Here is a 16,810-nt window from a genome sequence, read left to right as displayed (position 1 = left end):
ATAAAGCGTGATGAGCGCCACAACCCCAGAGACATCCACGACTGGACCTAATGGTCAGGGGTCCCTTTACTTTACCTTTAAGCTGCTAAGAGGCTTTTTTTGCATAGTAAGTAACCAGTAAGTCAGCAAGTGACAAATAAGTCATCATCTCTCAGGAGACTAAGAGGAGATATGAGAGCCATCTTCAAATATCTCAAGGGCTGTCTCATGGAAGATGGAGCAAGCTTGTTTTCTCCTGCTCTGGAGGGGTAGGACTCGAACCAATGGATTCAAGTTACAAGAAAGTTACTAAGCATCAGGGGGGAAATTCTGGCAGTAAGAACTGTTTGAGAGTGGAACGGACTCCTTCAGAAGGTGGTGGACTCTCCTTCCTTTTAGGTTTTAAAGCAGAGGTTGGGTGGTCACCTGTCATGGTTGCTTCAGCTGAGATTCCTGCATTGCAGGGGGTTGGACTAGATGACCCTCGAGGTGCCTTCCAACAATTCTATGATTCTCCAAAAGAACGTCTGAGGCCTTACCGTTGACCATTAGTGAAGCAGTGGTCTCCTGGTCCCCTGTGTCACAGCTGTATACTCCTGCATCATCAGCAGTCAGCTCAGAAACGATCAGCTCCACCACGGTGCCTACTTGCTTCATGGTGTACTTGCCACTGGACCTCAGGAGGGACCTATCCTTTTTCCACTTCACAGGTGCGCCACCTTTCGAGATCTCGCAGCGCAAGGTGACCTTGCCGCCCTCTACCGCCTCCTGATTCTCAAGCAGGTTAACGAAAAGTACTGGCAAAGCTATAAAAGGACAGAAATGGGAAAGGCAGAGAAGATGATGCAGGGTGGTTGATAACAGTAACCAAAAGCGCCTCAAAAGTAACACATTTATGGCAGCTAAACTTTGTTACCTGTGTCGTTATTTTTGTGTTTTATACATATAGATGAAATTGTTTTTGCACTAAAAATTATAATCTTGAGAAAATGAAAGGGGGGCTCAATGCGGATATTTAATGTTCCAGGCCAAGGGGAGTGGATTGCGTAACACTTTGGTAGTTTTTTGCCTTATGTGTGGAAGTGGTGGTTCCTACTTCACCAGCCCATAGTTTGTTCATGGAACATTAATAATAATATAATGTTGTTGTTGTTTAGTCATTTAGTCGTTTCCGACTCTTCGTGACCCCAGGGACCAGAGCACGCCAGGCACTCCTGTCTTCCACTGCCTCCCGCAATAATTTAATTTATTAAATAATAATAATTTATTATTTAATAAATTATATGTATTTATTATTTATAACCCGCCCAACTGGCTGGGTTTCCCCAGCCACTCTGGGCAGCTCCCAACAGAACACTAAAATACAATAACCTATTAAACATTAAAAGCTTTCCTAAACAGGGCTGCTTTCAGATGTCTACTAAAAGTCTCGTAGTTGCTGTTCTCTTTTACATCTGGTGGGAGGGCGTTCCACAGGGTGGGTGCCGCTACCAAGAAGGCCCTCTGCCTGGTTCCCTGTAACTTGGCTTCTCACAGCGAGGGAACTGCCAAAAGGCCCTCAGCACTGGACCTCAGTGTCCAGGTAGAACGATGGGGGTGGAGACGCTCCTTCAGATATACTGGACTGAGGCCATTTAGGGCTTTAAAGGTCAGCACCAACACTTTGAATTGTGCTCGGAAACGTACTGGGAGCCAGTGTAGGTCTTTCAAGACCGGTGCTATGTGGTCTCGGCGGCCGCTCCCAGTCACCAGTCTAGCTGCCGCATTCTGGATTAGAAGGGTCACCTTCAAAGGTAGCCTCACATAGAGCGCATTGCAGTAGTCCAAGCGAGAGATAACTAGATTAATTAATGTTGGGGAGTAGGGACAGAGTTACACGAGGCAGTAGAGGCACAGACCATGTGTGTTGGAATGTACTAGCCAAAATATTGGTTACAGACCGCTAATAGATTTTAATTAACTGATCTATCAGTTGCTTCTTCATTTATTGAAAACACACATAGAAATGTAGAGAACATTTTAAAGAAAGACCCAGATATTTAAAAAGGACATGGGGGTACAATTATCCAGCCCAAGCTAAAATTAAGTTCCACTGATATCACTGAACTTAACTCTCCCACTTGGGGCCAGTGGGACAGAGATGGCTTAAGAGTTTGGTTGGGTTGTATCCAGCAGATGGAGACCCTGCACTTTTATGAGGAAGTATCTGCTTATTAGGGACGTGGGTGGCGCTGTGGGTTAAGCCACAGAGCCTAAGGCTTGCCGATCAGAAGGTCAGCGGTTCGAATCCCCGTGATGGGGTGAGCTCCCGTTGCTTGGTCCCTGCTCCTGCCAACCTAGCAGTTTGAAAGCACGTCAAAGTGCAAGTAGATAAATAGGTACCGCTTCGGAGCGAGGGCAAACGGCATTTCCATGCGCTGCTCTGGTTCACCAGAAGCAGCTTAGTCATGCTGGCCACATGACCCGGAAGCTGTTGGCCGGCTCCCTCAGCCAGTAAAGCAAGATGAGCGCCACAACCCCACAGTCGTCCGCAACTGGACCTAATGGTCAGGGGTCCCTGTACCTTTACCTATTTGGTTATTAAAACACCTTGCCAGTGTTCACTAAGCAAAGGCATAAACTAGCAAGTTCCACTGGGTGGGGAATTCCACAGTAGAAGAACTGGCTGCCCTCAACAAAGGCCAACCCCGATCCCTTCTCCCTTCTCCTTTGGCAGACAGGGTACACATGTGGCCCAAGCTATTCAGGATTTGAAAGAAAATAACCATCACCTCATGCTGAGCCCAGGAGCCAATGCAGTCAAGCTAACTTTGGCACAACATGCTCTCCAGGGTCTGCTCATTGATATTCCAATAATAATAATAATAAGTTTTATTTATACCCTGCCCTCCCCAGCCAATTGTATAAAACAATCAATTAAAATACAACTTAAAAACAAGATTAAAATACAGCATTAAAATGCAGCCTCATTTCAGTAGAAACTCAAATCAAAAACTTTTTGGGGATGAGTTACAGATAGGTAGCCGTGTTGGTCTGCCATAGTCAAAACAAAAAAAATTCCTTCCAGTAGCACCTTAAAGACCAACTAAGTTAGTTCTTGGTATGAGCTTTCGTGTGCATGCACACTTCTTCAGATACACTGAAACAGAAGTTGCCAGATCCTTCTATATAGTGAGAAGGTGGGGAGGGGTATTACTCAGAAGGGTGGTGGGAATGGGTGATTGGCAGATAGCTGTGATGAGCCTGTTGATGACTCTTAACGACTGCAATAGGTCATCATTTCAGGTATTGGCACTATTACAGTGGGTGTCTCCAGTTATATGGACACTGTTCTGAAACCATATGCCATCAGTGCTCCCAGCTATGTACGTGACACCACAGATTTTCTGAGGAAAATACAATCTTTAAATAATCTTCCCAACAATACTATACTAGCTACTATGGATGTGGAATCTCTGTATACCAACATCCCACACAACGATGGTTTACAAGCTATAAGGAACACCATTTCAGATAAAACCACAGCGGACTTTGCCACCAAACTCTGCCAATTTGTCCTTACCCACAACAACTTCAAATTCGGTGATGACCTGTTCCTTCAGATCAGCGGCACAGCAATGGGCACCCGCATGGCCCCACAGTATGCCAACATCTTCATGGCAGATTTAGAACAATGTTTCCTAAACTCCTACCCACTCAAACCTCTCCTGTACCTGCGATACATTGACGATATTTTTATCATCTGGACACATGATCAACAGACCCTGGACACCTTCCACCAGAAATTCAATGATTTTCACCCCACAATCAACCTAACAATGAATCAATCTATGCAAGAAATACATTTTTGGACACTACTATAAAAATACAGGCTGGGCGCATAGACACCACCTTATACCATAAACCAACTGACCGACAAACATATCTACATGCCTCCAGCTACCATCCCAAACATACCAAACAGTCCATTGTATATAGCCAGGCACTACGTTACAGCCGTATCTGTTCCAATTCTACAGACAGAGACTCTCACCTAAGAGATCTACAGCAAACCTTTTTAGAACTAAAATACCCAGCAGATGAAGTTAGACAACAGATCAACAGAGCCAGACTGATACCCAGAGAGAACTTGCTGCAAGACAGACCCAAAAAAGAAAATAACAGAACACCTCTAGTCATCACATACAGCTACCAAGTTAAAACAGTACAACGCATCATCAGAGATCTACAACCTCTCCTGGACAATGACAGTTCTCTTCCTCAAGCTCTGGGAGGAAGACCTTTCATTGCCTACAGACAACCACCCAATCTTAAACAACTCCTAACCCACAATAATACTACAACCAGACTTAACACGGACACTGGCACCAGAGCCTGCAATAAACCCAGATGCCAACTTTGCTGCCACATACACCCGGACAACACCATTACTGGCCCCAACAACATCACACATACCATCTCGGGACTATTTAATTGCTCATCGTCTAACCTTGTGTATGCCATCAAATGCCAACAGTGTCCTTCAGCTCTCTATATTGGACAAACAGGCCAAACCTTACGCCAAAGAATAAATGGACATAAATCTGACATCAAGAATCACAAGACAGAGAAACCAGTAGGAGAACACTTCAATCTCCCAGGACATTCTATACAAGATCTCAAAGTAGCTGTTTTACTACAAAGGAATTTCAGAAATAGACTGGAAAGAGAAGCTGCTGAATTGCAACTCATTACCAAACTTAAAACCATGGAGAGACCTGGTCTGAACAAAGACATTGGATTCTTATCTCATTATACATGACAAAGCCATTTTTCACCTTCTCACCCCTTGCTTTTTCCTGTAAGACCTATTGCAGTCGTTAAGAGTCGTCAACAGGCTCATCACAGCTATCTGCCAATCACCCATTCCCACCACCCTTCTGAGTAATACCCCTCCCCACCTTCTCACTATATAGAAGGATCTGGCAACTTCTGTTTCAGTGTATCTGAAGAAGTGTGCATGCACACGAAAGCTCATACCAAGAACTAACTTAGTTGGTCTTTAAGGTGCTACTGGAAGGAATTTTTTTTTGTTTTTGGGGATGAAAATGTCAAATCTTCATCAAGGCCAGCTATCCAGATTGGTCCTACGTGGGCCTGAAAAAAGCCAGGGAAGTCCCCAAATAGGAGTTCCTTCACAGAAGGAGAAAGGAAAAAGGAAAGAGGGGAAGGGGATCAAGTTGATTCCAAGCCAAAGGCCAGGCAGAACAACTCTGTCTTACAGGCCCTGCGGAAAGAAATCAGATCCTGCAAGACCAGTCCCAGCAGCAGCAAAGTTTAAGGAAATGTGCTCCTCCTCACCTTTGACAAGCACCGATGCTGTGGTCTGCTGGTCCCCAGAGTCACAGGTGTAGTTCCCAGAGTCCTCTGGCTGCGCATTGTGAATGAGAAGCTCAACAGTGGAGCCCTTTTGCCTCATCTCGTACTTGTCGCTGGCTCGCAGTCGGACTGAGCCTCTACTCCACTTCACAGGAACGTCAGGTTTGGAGAGCTTGGCAAGGAGCGTGACCACTGAGCCTTCCTCAACCTCCTGGCTCTCAAGCTGGGCTTCAAAAAGGGCTGGGAGAGCTGAGGGCCACATGGGAGGAATGAGATGATTGTGAGTTGAAGGCAAATGGTTATTTGGGGATTTGTAATGCAGACCATCATCAGGAGAGACAGACTGGCAATTGCTCTTGAGCCTAATGTTCTTGATAAAAGTTTTCAACAAATGCCCAAAGACTAAGAACGTTGGGCCTTGCTTCACTTGTAGAGGAAGTGAATTCTATAGAACTTGGTGCCGCTCAAAGCACATGCTCACATTCGTTTATTTCATTACATCTACAGAAATATTATTATTATTTCTTGCATTTGTCTAACACCCATCATTCACAGATCTCAGGGTGGTTCACAATGTAAAATTGCAATATAAAAACTGTTATGTACTGAGTTTTAATAGGATCTAAATTGCAGCAGTCTGATTGGTCCTAGAACAATAGGATCCAGAATGCAGCAGTCTGATTGGTCCGCAGGAGCCACCCAATCCAACACCTGGTGGAAGTGAATCCGCAACCTGATTGGCCTACAGGAGCACATCAAAGTGCAAGTAGATAAATAGGTACCACTCCAGCAGGAAGGTAAACAGCATTTCCGTGCGCTGCTCTGGCTTGCCAGAAGAGGCTTAGTCATGCTGGCCACATGACCTGGAAGCTGTATGCCGGCTCCCTCGGCCAATAAAGCGAGATGAGCGCTGCAACCCCAGAGTTGGCCACGACTGGACCTAATGCTCAGGGGTCCCTTTGCCTTTACCTTTGTAAAGCTTATAGTTGACAGGTTCTCATAATAATAATAATAATAATTTATTATTTATACCCCGCCCATCTGGCTGGGTTTCCCCAGCCACTCTGGGCGGCTTCCAAAAGAATATTAAAATACTGTGATACATCAAACATTAAAAGCTTCCCTAAACAGGGCTGCCTTCAGATGTCTTCTGAAAGTCTGGTAGTTGTTGTTCTCTTTGACATCTGGTGGGAGGGCGTTCCACAAGGAGGGCGCCACTACCGAGAAGGACCTCTGCCTGGTTCCCTGTAACTTGGCTTCTCGCAGTGAGGAAACCGCCAGAAGGCCCTCGGTGCTGGACCTCAGTGTCCGGGTAGAACAATGGGGGTGGAGACGCTCCTTCAGGTATACTGGACCGAGGCCATTTAGGGCTTTAAAGGTCAGCACCAACACTTTGAATTGTGCTCGGAAACGTACTGGGAGCCAATGTAGGTCTTTCAAGACCGGTGTTATATGGTCTCGGCGGCCGCTCCCAGTCACCAGTCTGGCTGCTGCGTTCTGGATTAGTTGTAGTTTCCGGGTCACCTTCAAAGGTAGCCCCACATAGAGCGCATTACAGTAGTCCAAGCGGGAGATAACCAGAGCATGCACCACTCTGGCGAGGCAGTCTGCGGGCAGGTAGGGTCTCAGCTTGCGTACCAGATGGAGCTGGTACACAGCTGCCCTGGACACGGATTTAACCTGTGCCTCCATGGACAGCTGTGAGTCCAAAATGACTCCCAGGCTGCGCACCTGGTCCTTCAGGGGCACAGTTACCCCATTCAGGACCAGGGAATCCTCCACACCTGCCCGCCTCCTGTCCCCCAGAAACAGTACTTCTGTCTTGTCAGGATTCAATCTCAATCTTTAACATCAGCGCAGGGCTCTGATAACCTGAATGTTAAAGGTTAAGAATAATAACTAGCATCCAAGGCCAGTTAAGGCCTTTTAGTCTAGAAAGAAAGACAACAAGGGACGAGTGATTTTCAGCACAGATCCTAGGACCTGTTGACTTAATAAAACCCCTACCTTCAACAGAGATGGTTGCTGTGGTTTTCTGGTTCCCAATGTCACAGGTGTATTTGCCAGAGTCCTCTGGTTTTAAATTGTAAATCTTTAAGGTGAGTATTGTTCCTTCTTCCTGGATTTCATACTTGGAACTTGGAGAAATCACTTGGGCTCCCTTCTTCCATGTCGCCGATACGCCAGGCTGGGAGACTTCACATTTCAAGATGGCCGTACTGTCCTCTTGCAACTCTTTGTTGACCAGCTCCTCTTTAAATGTGGGAAGTGGTGCTAAAAATACAAAATATGAATAGTATTTTAGAAAACTGCTAGAGGGACCAGCAGAAAATATGACCCAGTTGCCTCATATTGCCTTAAAGCAGGTTTCAGGCTCGTGTGATGAATTTTGCAGATTCAGAAATCATTTCATGTTCTTCTTAGTCTGTTGTATTTAAACTTAAGGTAAAGGTAAAGGGACCCCTGACCATTAGGTCCAGTCATGACCGACTCTGGGGTTGCGGTGCTCATCTCGCTTTACTGGCCGAGGGAGCCGGCGTACAGCTTCCGGGTCATGTGGCCAGCATGACTAAGCCGCTTCTGGCGAACCAGAGCAGTGCACGGAAACGCCATTTACCTTCCCGCTGGAGTGGTACCTATTTATCTACTTGCACTTTGACGTGCTTTCGAACTGCTAGGTTGGCAGGAGCAGGGACTGAGCAACGGGAGCTCACCCCGTCAAGGAGATTCGAACCGCCAACCTTCTGATCGGCAAGTCCTAGGCTCTGTGGTTTAACCCACAGCGCCACCCACATCCCTTTTATTTAAACTTATTGCACAACAAATACATTCAGCCTTGCGTGATCGCAATGCTCATTAGAATACAAAATATTTTTCTCCCCCTTCTTTCACATGTACTAATCTGTTTCTTTTTCCTTAGTCATATGCAGCCTGTCTTGTGGAATTATGACTTCCTGTCTCACAACATTTTACAGTAGTAACAGGAAGCCGATTCTGCTAAAAAATATTGATATATTTTCTCCTTTCTGCCAATCACAAAGACAGGCTCAAGATATAACATAGTTGGCTTGCCTAGTAGTTTTGTCACAATGCCCCTCAAGGGATTACCTTTCACTTTGAGCTGTGCTGTGGAGGTATATGGTCCAACCCGGAAGGTGACAGTGCCTGAATCTTGCTGGGTCACCTTCCTCAGCTGCAATATGTGGACCCTGCCTTTTTCAACGGAGATCTTGTTCATCTCATTGCTCTGGAGAGAGGCCTCCTGAAGCTTCCACTCCACATCCTTCGCATTGTCGTGGGAGACCTTGCACTCAAAGGTCACATCTTCATCCTCAAAGACCTCCATGTTCTTCAGCCCCCGAATGATGGTGATGTCAAGTCCTGCAAGTGTCAGCGATGGTGGAAAGTGAGGGAACAAAGTTCTCATAGTGTGGACCATCACAATTTGATCCAGCCAGTGCTTTGTTCTCTGTAACTATCCTACAAGCCAGGGCATGCATATTTCTTTTATTAAACAATATAGTGGTACCTCTGGTTAAGAACTTAATTCGTTCCGGAGGTCCATTCTTAACCTGAAACTGTTCTTAACCTGAGGTACCACTTTAGCTAATGGGGCCTCCTGTTGTCGCCGGCTTGCGATTTCTGTTCTCATCCTGAGGTAAAGTTCTTAAGCCGAGGTACTACTTCCGGGTTAGTGGAGTCTGTAACCCAAGGTACCACTGTATTGATACAGTTTATTGATTGAGTGTAGGAAAACCTCTAGGTGCTTTACAAGAAATGTTTAAATTAACAATTGAAAAAGCAGTTGAAAACAATTTAAAATGCTTTAAAATAATTTGCAGTAAAAAAAAAAAAGATTATAATGCGTCAAAATCTACATGTCTGGGTATTAATTAATTAATTAATTTATAACCCTGACGGGACTCAAGGCAGCTTACAAATAAAAGCTTGTTTAATAAAAAATGTCGTAAGCGGGTGCCAAAGTTAGTACATCAAAGGTGGTTGCCTAATGTCAATAGGCAGGGAGTTCCAAAGTGTGGTTGCTGCTGCCACACTAAAAGAGCTGGTTTTCTGGAAGGGCGGAACAAGTATCAGGTGGCATCTGCAACAGTGCCACTTCCACAGATCTAAGCAGTTGAGTGAGAACCCATGGGGTAATTGTGAATATTCTACCATTCAAGAAGGAACACAGAATTTACTACTATGCCACAGAAAACAGTATCTGGATAATATAAAACTTCCATTTCTCTTACTTTTAAAATTGCCTGCATTCCATCTATTTTTTGAGAATTAAATTGGAACGTACCATGATCTAGCTAAAGCCTACCCTGGATCCATTGTCTAAAGCAATGGCCATGCATGTTGAGTTATACATTCGTGGCATACAAAAAGATAGGGTTACCATATGTCTAGGAATTCCCAGAGATGTCCTCTTTTGGGGGTCCTACATGTCCATCCAAGGGGAATTTAAAATGTGGATTTGGGGGGGGGGTTAATCTTTTTTTGTTTGGGGGGCGACTCTGGTTCAGGCTCTGGCGCAGGTACCTGGGCTCTGGCAGAGGGACTATCAGACAATTGCCCTAAAAAAGCTCAACAACTTTTTGTGTCTGGATTTATACCTCTTGAAATATGGCAGCCCTAAATAAGAGAGGTAAAGGTAAAGGACCCCTGGACAGTTAAGTCCAGTCAAAGACGACTATGGGGTTGCGGCGCTGATCTCGCTTTCAGGTCAAGGGAGCCGGCGTTTGTCCACAGACAGCTTTCTGGGTCAAGTGGCCAGCATGACTAAACCACTTCTGGCGCAACGGAACATTGTGACGGAAACCAGAGCGCACAGAAACGCCGTTTACCTTACCGCTGGAGCAGTACCTATTTATCTGCTTGCACTGGCGTGCTTTCGAACTGCTAGCCCAATGGTTGCCATTAATTTGATTATGAATTGATTTTAGAATGAATAGATTTTAGAATGAATTTCAATTAATTGGTTGTGATTTTATGTGAACTGTGTTACTTTTATTGTTGTTAGCCGATCTGAGCCCGGCTTTGGCTGGGGAGGGCAGGATATAAATAAATTATTATTATTATTATTATTATTATTATTATTATTATTATTATTATTATTACTATTAGGTTGGCAGGAGCTGGGGCAGAGCAACGGGAGCTCACCCCGTTGCAAAGGATTAGACTGCCAAATTGTAATGGCGACAATTGCCAGGAACGCTGCCTCCTACCTTTAACTTCCAGCTTTGCCAACGTGGTTTGATCCCCAGTGATGCAGGAATACTCTCCACTGTCCTTGGTTTCCAAATCGCGAACAAGTAGCTCGTGCTTGGCACCTTCCTGTTTCATTTCATATTTGGGACCGGGATGGAGCACCACACCATCTTTCCTCCACTCCACTGACGCCTTAACCACCGTCACCTCGCAGCGCAGCCTGGCTGTTCCACCTTCTTCCCCTTTCTCATTCTTCAGCCGTTGCTTGAATTCAGGCTTGAGGGCTGTGGAGCCAACAACAAGAGATGAAGACAAAACATGGGCCATAATGCTCGTAGGTGCAAGATGAGGAACAGTTCTGGGAAGGCGAAACCCCGGAGGAGGCTCCTTCTTCGTCCAAAAAAGAAAAGAAAGAAAAAGCTGTTTGGAGGAAAGAAACGATTGGTGGAAACAATGGAGAGCATCATTCACAGCATTAGAGATTTTGCTGCAATGTGGGGAACTGTTACCATTAACCATATGTAAGGGCGTCTTCAGTGTCCATAGTGAATACCTGGTTTTTCCCTAGTAAGTTTGCTTTTGCCAGGATGGCAGTGATAGCTTTAAGGAGTTATACTTAGAACAGGACTTTTATCTAGCAATAATAATAAGTGTTTCAGACATTCACTGCAACAGAATGCAAATGACTATGATGACCCAAACAATAAACTATATTTACTGCATGGCTGTGAATAGCTCCCACCTCCACCTAGCGGTGTTTTACTATAGGGCAGAATGGGACAACATGTTTTTGGGTGGTTATTGGCACATTTGTCAAATGCCCCTGCAAACCTCCCCAAAGCCTAGTAACTGAGGCGCTGGACTTTGGAATAAAGGCATGAGGGCTCTGGCGGGGTCCTGGAGTCCCCCTGCCTCTTTCCCAAAGCCAGGTTAGTGCTTTCCCAGCTTTGAGAAGGAGGGGGGAAGGCTCTAGAACATGGGTAGGCAAACTAAAGCCCGGGGGCCAGATCCAGCCCAATCGCCTTCTAAGTCCAGCCCGCGGACGGTCCGGGAATCAGCATGTTTTTCCATAAGTAGAATGTGTGCTTTTATTTAAAATGCATCTCTGGGGTATTTGTGGGGCATATGAATTCGTTCATTTCCCCCAAAAAAATACAGTCCACCCCCCCCCCCACAAGGTCTGAGGGACAGTGGACCGGCCCCCTGCTGAAAAAGTTTGCTGACCCCTGCTCTAGAACCTCACGCTTGGAAGGCATATTTTGGGTGACTGCGACAAGGTTCCATGCTCAAGTACTCTTGCTCTCCACTTTGGTATGAAAAGTTGGGCCGCCTTGCTATAGGAGCTAGCACTTGTTTTGACATTAAAACTTGTCTCATTGTTGAGTTGCCAGAAAACCCACCCAGTTCTCAATTCTGAAACTAACCCATCTCTCACAACCACCTTTTCCTTATCTTCCACACCATTGGGGGGGGGGCAAGGGTTATAGCTCACAGGTAGAGCATCTGCTATGCATGCAGAAGGTCCGTACAAACAAACAAAATACCAGGAGATGAATCAGAGGACTTCCACACACCTACAGGTCCATTTTGGCTCATAATTGAAGGTGGGGAGCTATGCTTCCAAAACCAGTTCCTTCCTTTTAAACTACTAGCTATCTAGCTGTTTGGAAGGGACGAGGGTGGCGCTGTGGGTTAAACCACAGAGCCTAGGACTTGCTGATCAGAAGGTCGGCGGTTCGAATCCCTGCGACAGGGTGAGCTCCCGTTGCTCAGTCCCTGCGCCTGCCCACCTAGCAGTTCAAAAGCACATCAAAGTGCAAGTAGATAAATAGGTACCACTCCAGCGGGAAGGTAAATGGAGTGCGCTGCTCTGGTTCGCCAGAAGTGGCTTAGTCATGCTGGACACATGGCCCGGAAGCTGTATACCGGCTCCCTCGGCCAATAAAGTGAGATGAGCACCGCAACCCCAGAGTCGGCCACGACTGGACCTAATGGTCAGGGGTCCCTTTACCCTTTTTATCTAGCTGTTTGGAACAGAAAATCCTATGTAACCCCAAATATCTATTTACTGAATTTGAAACCTCTGAAATGCACATTTTGGTGAAATAATTATCCCATATTTGCTGAGGATGCATGCCTAGTACACAGACTTTGATAGGAAGTCTGCTGATTACCTATTGAAGAAATGCAAAAGTTGCAATATATGCATGAGATATATATGGTTTTTACTGCATTGTGGGGGGTGGACTAGATGACCTTTGGGTCCCTTCCGATTCTATAAGCCTGACTTGCTATATACACAGCAATGTAAAGCATCACATTTGAATTTGCAGATATTAACCAAATCTGAAATGAATGCAGAACACTGGCAGTTGCAGATCTAGTTCAAACACCATTAAATTTGATCTGAAAGAGAGTTTCACATTTCAGTGTTTTGAAAATTGCCATTCTTAACAACATACAAGACTCCAAATTTCAGAAAGTCAACAGAAGGCATCTCAAACCTTTATAGTTTAAAAATTCTGTGAAAGTACCAAAAAGAAAGTATAAATTGCCAGAAACCATAGCTGTCAACTTTTCCCTTTTCTTGCGAGGAATCCTATTTGGAATAAAGGAATTTCCCTTAAAAAAAAAAGGGAAACGTTGACAGCTATGCTAGAAACTGGTCTTATGGTGTTATAAGTTATTATTACTATTACCACCACCTCCACTACTACTGCAGGCCTCGTTCACTGCAGGCACACATATGCTCATTATATGATGACTACAACATCTAAGTCACAATTTCCATGGGCAAATAAGTCATCCTGGATGAAACCTTGCAGGCTGAACTTTCAAGTCACCCAGTGTCCTCTCCTGCACAATGCTGACCACTAGTTCAAACATTCAGATGCCAGTTATCACTTGTAAATTAATCAAGTGCAAAGCAGTTAAGTCATGCGTGTACATGAGCAAGTAGGGACGCAGGTGGCGCTGTGGTCTAAACCACAGAGCCTAGGGCTTGCCGATCTGAAGGTTGGGTAAGCTCCCATTGTTCAGTCCCTGCTCCTGCCAACCTAGCAGTTCAAAAGCACGTCAAAGTGCAAGTAGATAAATAGGTACCACTCCAGTGGGAAGGTAAACGGCGTTTCTGTGCGCTGCTCTGGTTTCACCAGAAGTGGCTTAGTCATGCTGGCCACATGACCCAGAAGCTGTCTGCGGACAAATACTGGCTCCCTTGGCCAGTGGAGCGAGATGAGCGCCGCAACCCCAGAGTCATCCACGACTGGACTTAATACTGTACCTTTATACATGAGCAAACCATCCCACAGCATGAGACTGAAATATTTACTTTGCAGCCGTACCATAATCCCAAACTTATTTATAATCCTAGAATTTGACTATTGATACATTCATTGGCTGGATCAATTTCATACACTTTACCGTTAACTGTTAAGACGGCAGTGGTCTTCTGGTCTCCACACGTGCAGGTGTAGCGCCCAGCATCCTTCATGTCTAAATCGTGGATCGCCAGCTCTGTGACAGTTTCTTCCTGCCTGATTCGGTACTTGTTGCTTTCTGCTAGTTTCGTTTCTTCCTTCATCCACTCCACCGGAGCCGCCTTGGTGAGCTCACAGCGTAGTGTGGCCGTTTCATTTTCAGTGGCTTTTACATCCTTCAGTTCCATTTTGAACTGTGCTGGGAGGGCTGCAGAAAACAGATTTATAAATGTATGACGACCCAACACTAGTAGCTGGGTGATATGAGATGAGGGAAGGTTGTAGGTAATATAAAGTGGAATGGGCAATCTATACAAAGTCCAGGTCCAATGCCTGTTGATTTTCATGGCTCCATTGGCTTCATCAGGCATTGGCACATGGCCTTGAAAGGGAGAGAGCACTTTGGGATGGTGGGAGGTCATCTCTACACACTCCTTCTCGACAAATGAGACACTGACATGGATGTAAGCTACCGAAACGCAATGGAACACAGAGACAAGAGAACAGAATGACCAGGAACAATGCAATTTTACTGCTGACTGTCAAGGAGACTGTCTTCTTCTGGTCTTCATGGTTGCAAGTATATTCTTCAACACACTTTGAATCTACGTCAGAAACAAATGGGTCTCCCTGCTTAATGAAGCACTTGTTGCTGGGTCTGAGACCTCTATGCTCCTTCCTTCCCTCCACCAAACCATCACCCTTCGTCAACTCAAGTACCAGAGTGAGTCTTCCACCTTCTGTGACTTCCTGACTGTGCAGCTCTTGTGTGAAAAAAGGCTTTTCTTCATGACATTCAAAATTCAATCTGTAATTACTACTACAGTGGTACCTTGGTTTATGAACTTAATCCGTTCCGGAAGTCCGTTCTTAAACCAAAGCGTTCTTTAACCAAGGCGTGCTTTCCCATAGCAGCGGGGGACTCGATTTACAAATGGAACACACTCAACAGGAAGCGAAACATGTTCTGTTTCCAAGGCAAAGTTCACAAACCAAAACACCGACTTCTGGGTTTGCAGTGTTCTTAATCCAAGCTGTTCATAAACTAAGCTGTTCTTAAACCAAGGTACCACTGTATGCAGCAGCCCTTGATTCGACAACAATGGTTTCCCATCATATGATGGATTCCTTTGGGCAGCATAGTTCCACCTGATTCCCATTCGCTTGGCGGCTGCAGAAGACATTGCTTGCTTGGCATATGTGTGATAAATCTTCTATGGTGCTCAACAATAAGACATAAACAAACAGAGACATGTGATACGCATAAGGTGCACAATAGCTGAACACAGACACATGTTGCAACCGGAACTGCTCCATGCATTACCAGTGGAAAACACACACACACACAGTTTAAACAGGGATGGAAGCCATTGGAAGACAGCAACACAAAAGTAGATGACGCAAGGACATCAGAAGAAGCCGAAATGGTAATGATGAAGGGGTCTTCTTGCATATACACAGCCACCAGTTCAACAGAGACAGAGGATGGTATTCCAAAGGAAAAGGAGGTGGAAAGGGACAGTAGTGAGATGAAGGAGAGGCAAACAGAGAGGGTGGAGCTTGCTTCCAAAATTGCGATGTTACAAGGCAGCGTGAAAAGCCCGTTGTTTGTCAAGTAGCATTGTTTACCATTGACTCTTAGGGTCGCAGTGGTCTGGTGGTCTCCACAAACACAGGTATATTCTCCCGCATCTTGTTCATCAGGGCTGTGGATCAGCAGCTCTGAAATGGCGCCTTCCTGCTTTAGTGTGCATTTCTCACTTTGTCTGAGGACCAGCTGCCCCTTCCTCCACTCGACTGGCGCCACCTTGCTCAGCTGACACCGAAGAACAGCAGATTCGCCTTCGGTGGTTTCCTGGTTCCTTAGTTCACCTTTGAAATAGGCAGGTAAGGCTGAGGACGCAACAGATAGCGGGACTGTTAGGTATTTATGCAGGTGGCTATTCCAGGCCACAGGAGAAGAAGAGAACCAAATGAAGAACAAAACTGAAAACCAGGCAAATTAGACATGCAACAGTAACTTCCCATTATTATTTTACTCTTTTATTTTAATTCAGAGTAGAATCCCTATTAAAGAAACCAACAATGACGGCAACAAGGAGCAATTTTAATTCAGGATTCAAGTTTGCCATAGACATTGGTGTTTCAAGCTCCTACAAATCCACCCCATTCCCTGCCCAGTCCACCAGTTTTCTATTGGTTTTAGAATGGTCTCATCAAAGTAAGAGGGACTTTGTAAGTCCAGAACAACTAGGAGAAAATCTTGTCTTGCCCCATTTCCACTTGGTGGCAGGAGCAGGGGAAAGACAAAATAATATAAAATATAAAAATAAAATTATAAAAGAATATTAGAGAGCTGGGACAGGTATTGCACAAAACTTAAGTTTTAGAAGTGATGCTAGGAAGTCATCTAATCAAGGTTGGCCTTTTGCTTTTACCATGGACAGTTAAAGCAGCTGTTGTCTGCTGGTCTCCACATACACAGGTATAATCTCCTGCATCCTCCAGTTCTGCATGATCAATAGTCAGCTCTGCAGTAGCCCCTTGCTGCGTCATGATGTACTTGCCACCCGCATTCAGCAGGTTGCGCCCTTTCTTCCACGCCACTGGGACATCTTTGCTCAACCTGCAGCGCAGTGTTACTGAGCCTTCTTCTGCAACCTCCTCACTCTTTAACTCTTCCTTGAAAAATGCAGGGAGAGCTACGGGACACAAAAGAAGCAGAGCGCGTGAACATCTCCAAAAGTTTGGACCAGTGGTGAGCTGTGCTAAATGCATTA

General features: G+C 45.3%; 1 protein-coding gene across 1 annotated transcript in view; it reads right to left on the bottom strand.

The window, feature by feature from the left end:
• Positions 1-16,810, bottom strand: part of OBSCN (obscurin, cytoskeletal calmodulin and titin-interacting RhoGEF) — a 206,571-nt gene that overhangs the window by 77,917 nt on the left and 111,844 nt on the right. The window contains exons 48-55 of the mRNA XM_077936688.1: positions 16,469-16,732; positions 15,660-15,923; positions 13,975-14,238; positions 10,569-10,835; positions 8,446-8,718; positions 7,345-7,611; positions 5,320-5,586; positions 519-785 (exon numbers count right to left, since the gene is read on the bottom strand). Coding sequence (XP_077792814.1) covers positions 519-785; positions 5,320-5,586; positions 7,345-7,611; positions 8,446-8,718; positions 10,569-10,835; positions 13,975-14,238; positions 15,660-15,923; positions 16,469-16,732 — 2,133 coding nt within the window. The remainder of the gene's footprint in view (positions 1-518; positions 786-5,319; positions 5,587-7,344; positions 7,612-8,445; positions 8,719-10,568; positions 10,836-13,974; positions 14,239-15,659; positions 15,924-16,468; positions 16,733-16,810) is intronic.

This window comes from Podarcis muralis, chromosome 12 (assembly GCF_964188315.1).
Source record: "Podarcis muralis chromosome 12, rPodMur119.hap1.1, whole genome shotgun sequence".
NCBI lineage: Eukaryota > Metazoa > Chordata > Lepidosauria > Squamata > Lacertidae > Podarcis > Podarcis muralis.
Note: the sequence above shows the minus strand (reverse complement) of the source record. Positions and strands in the feature narration are given on the sequence as shown.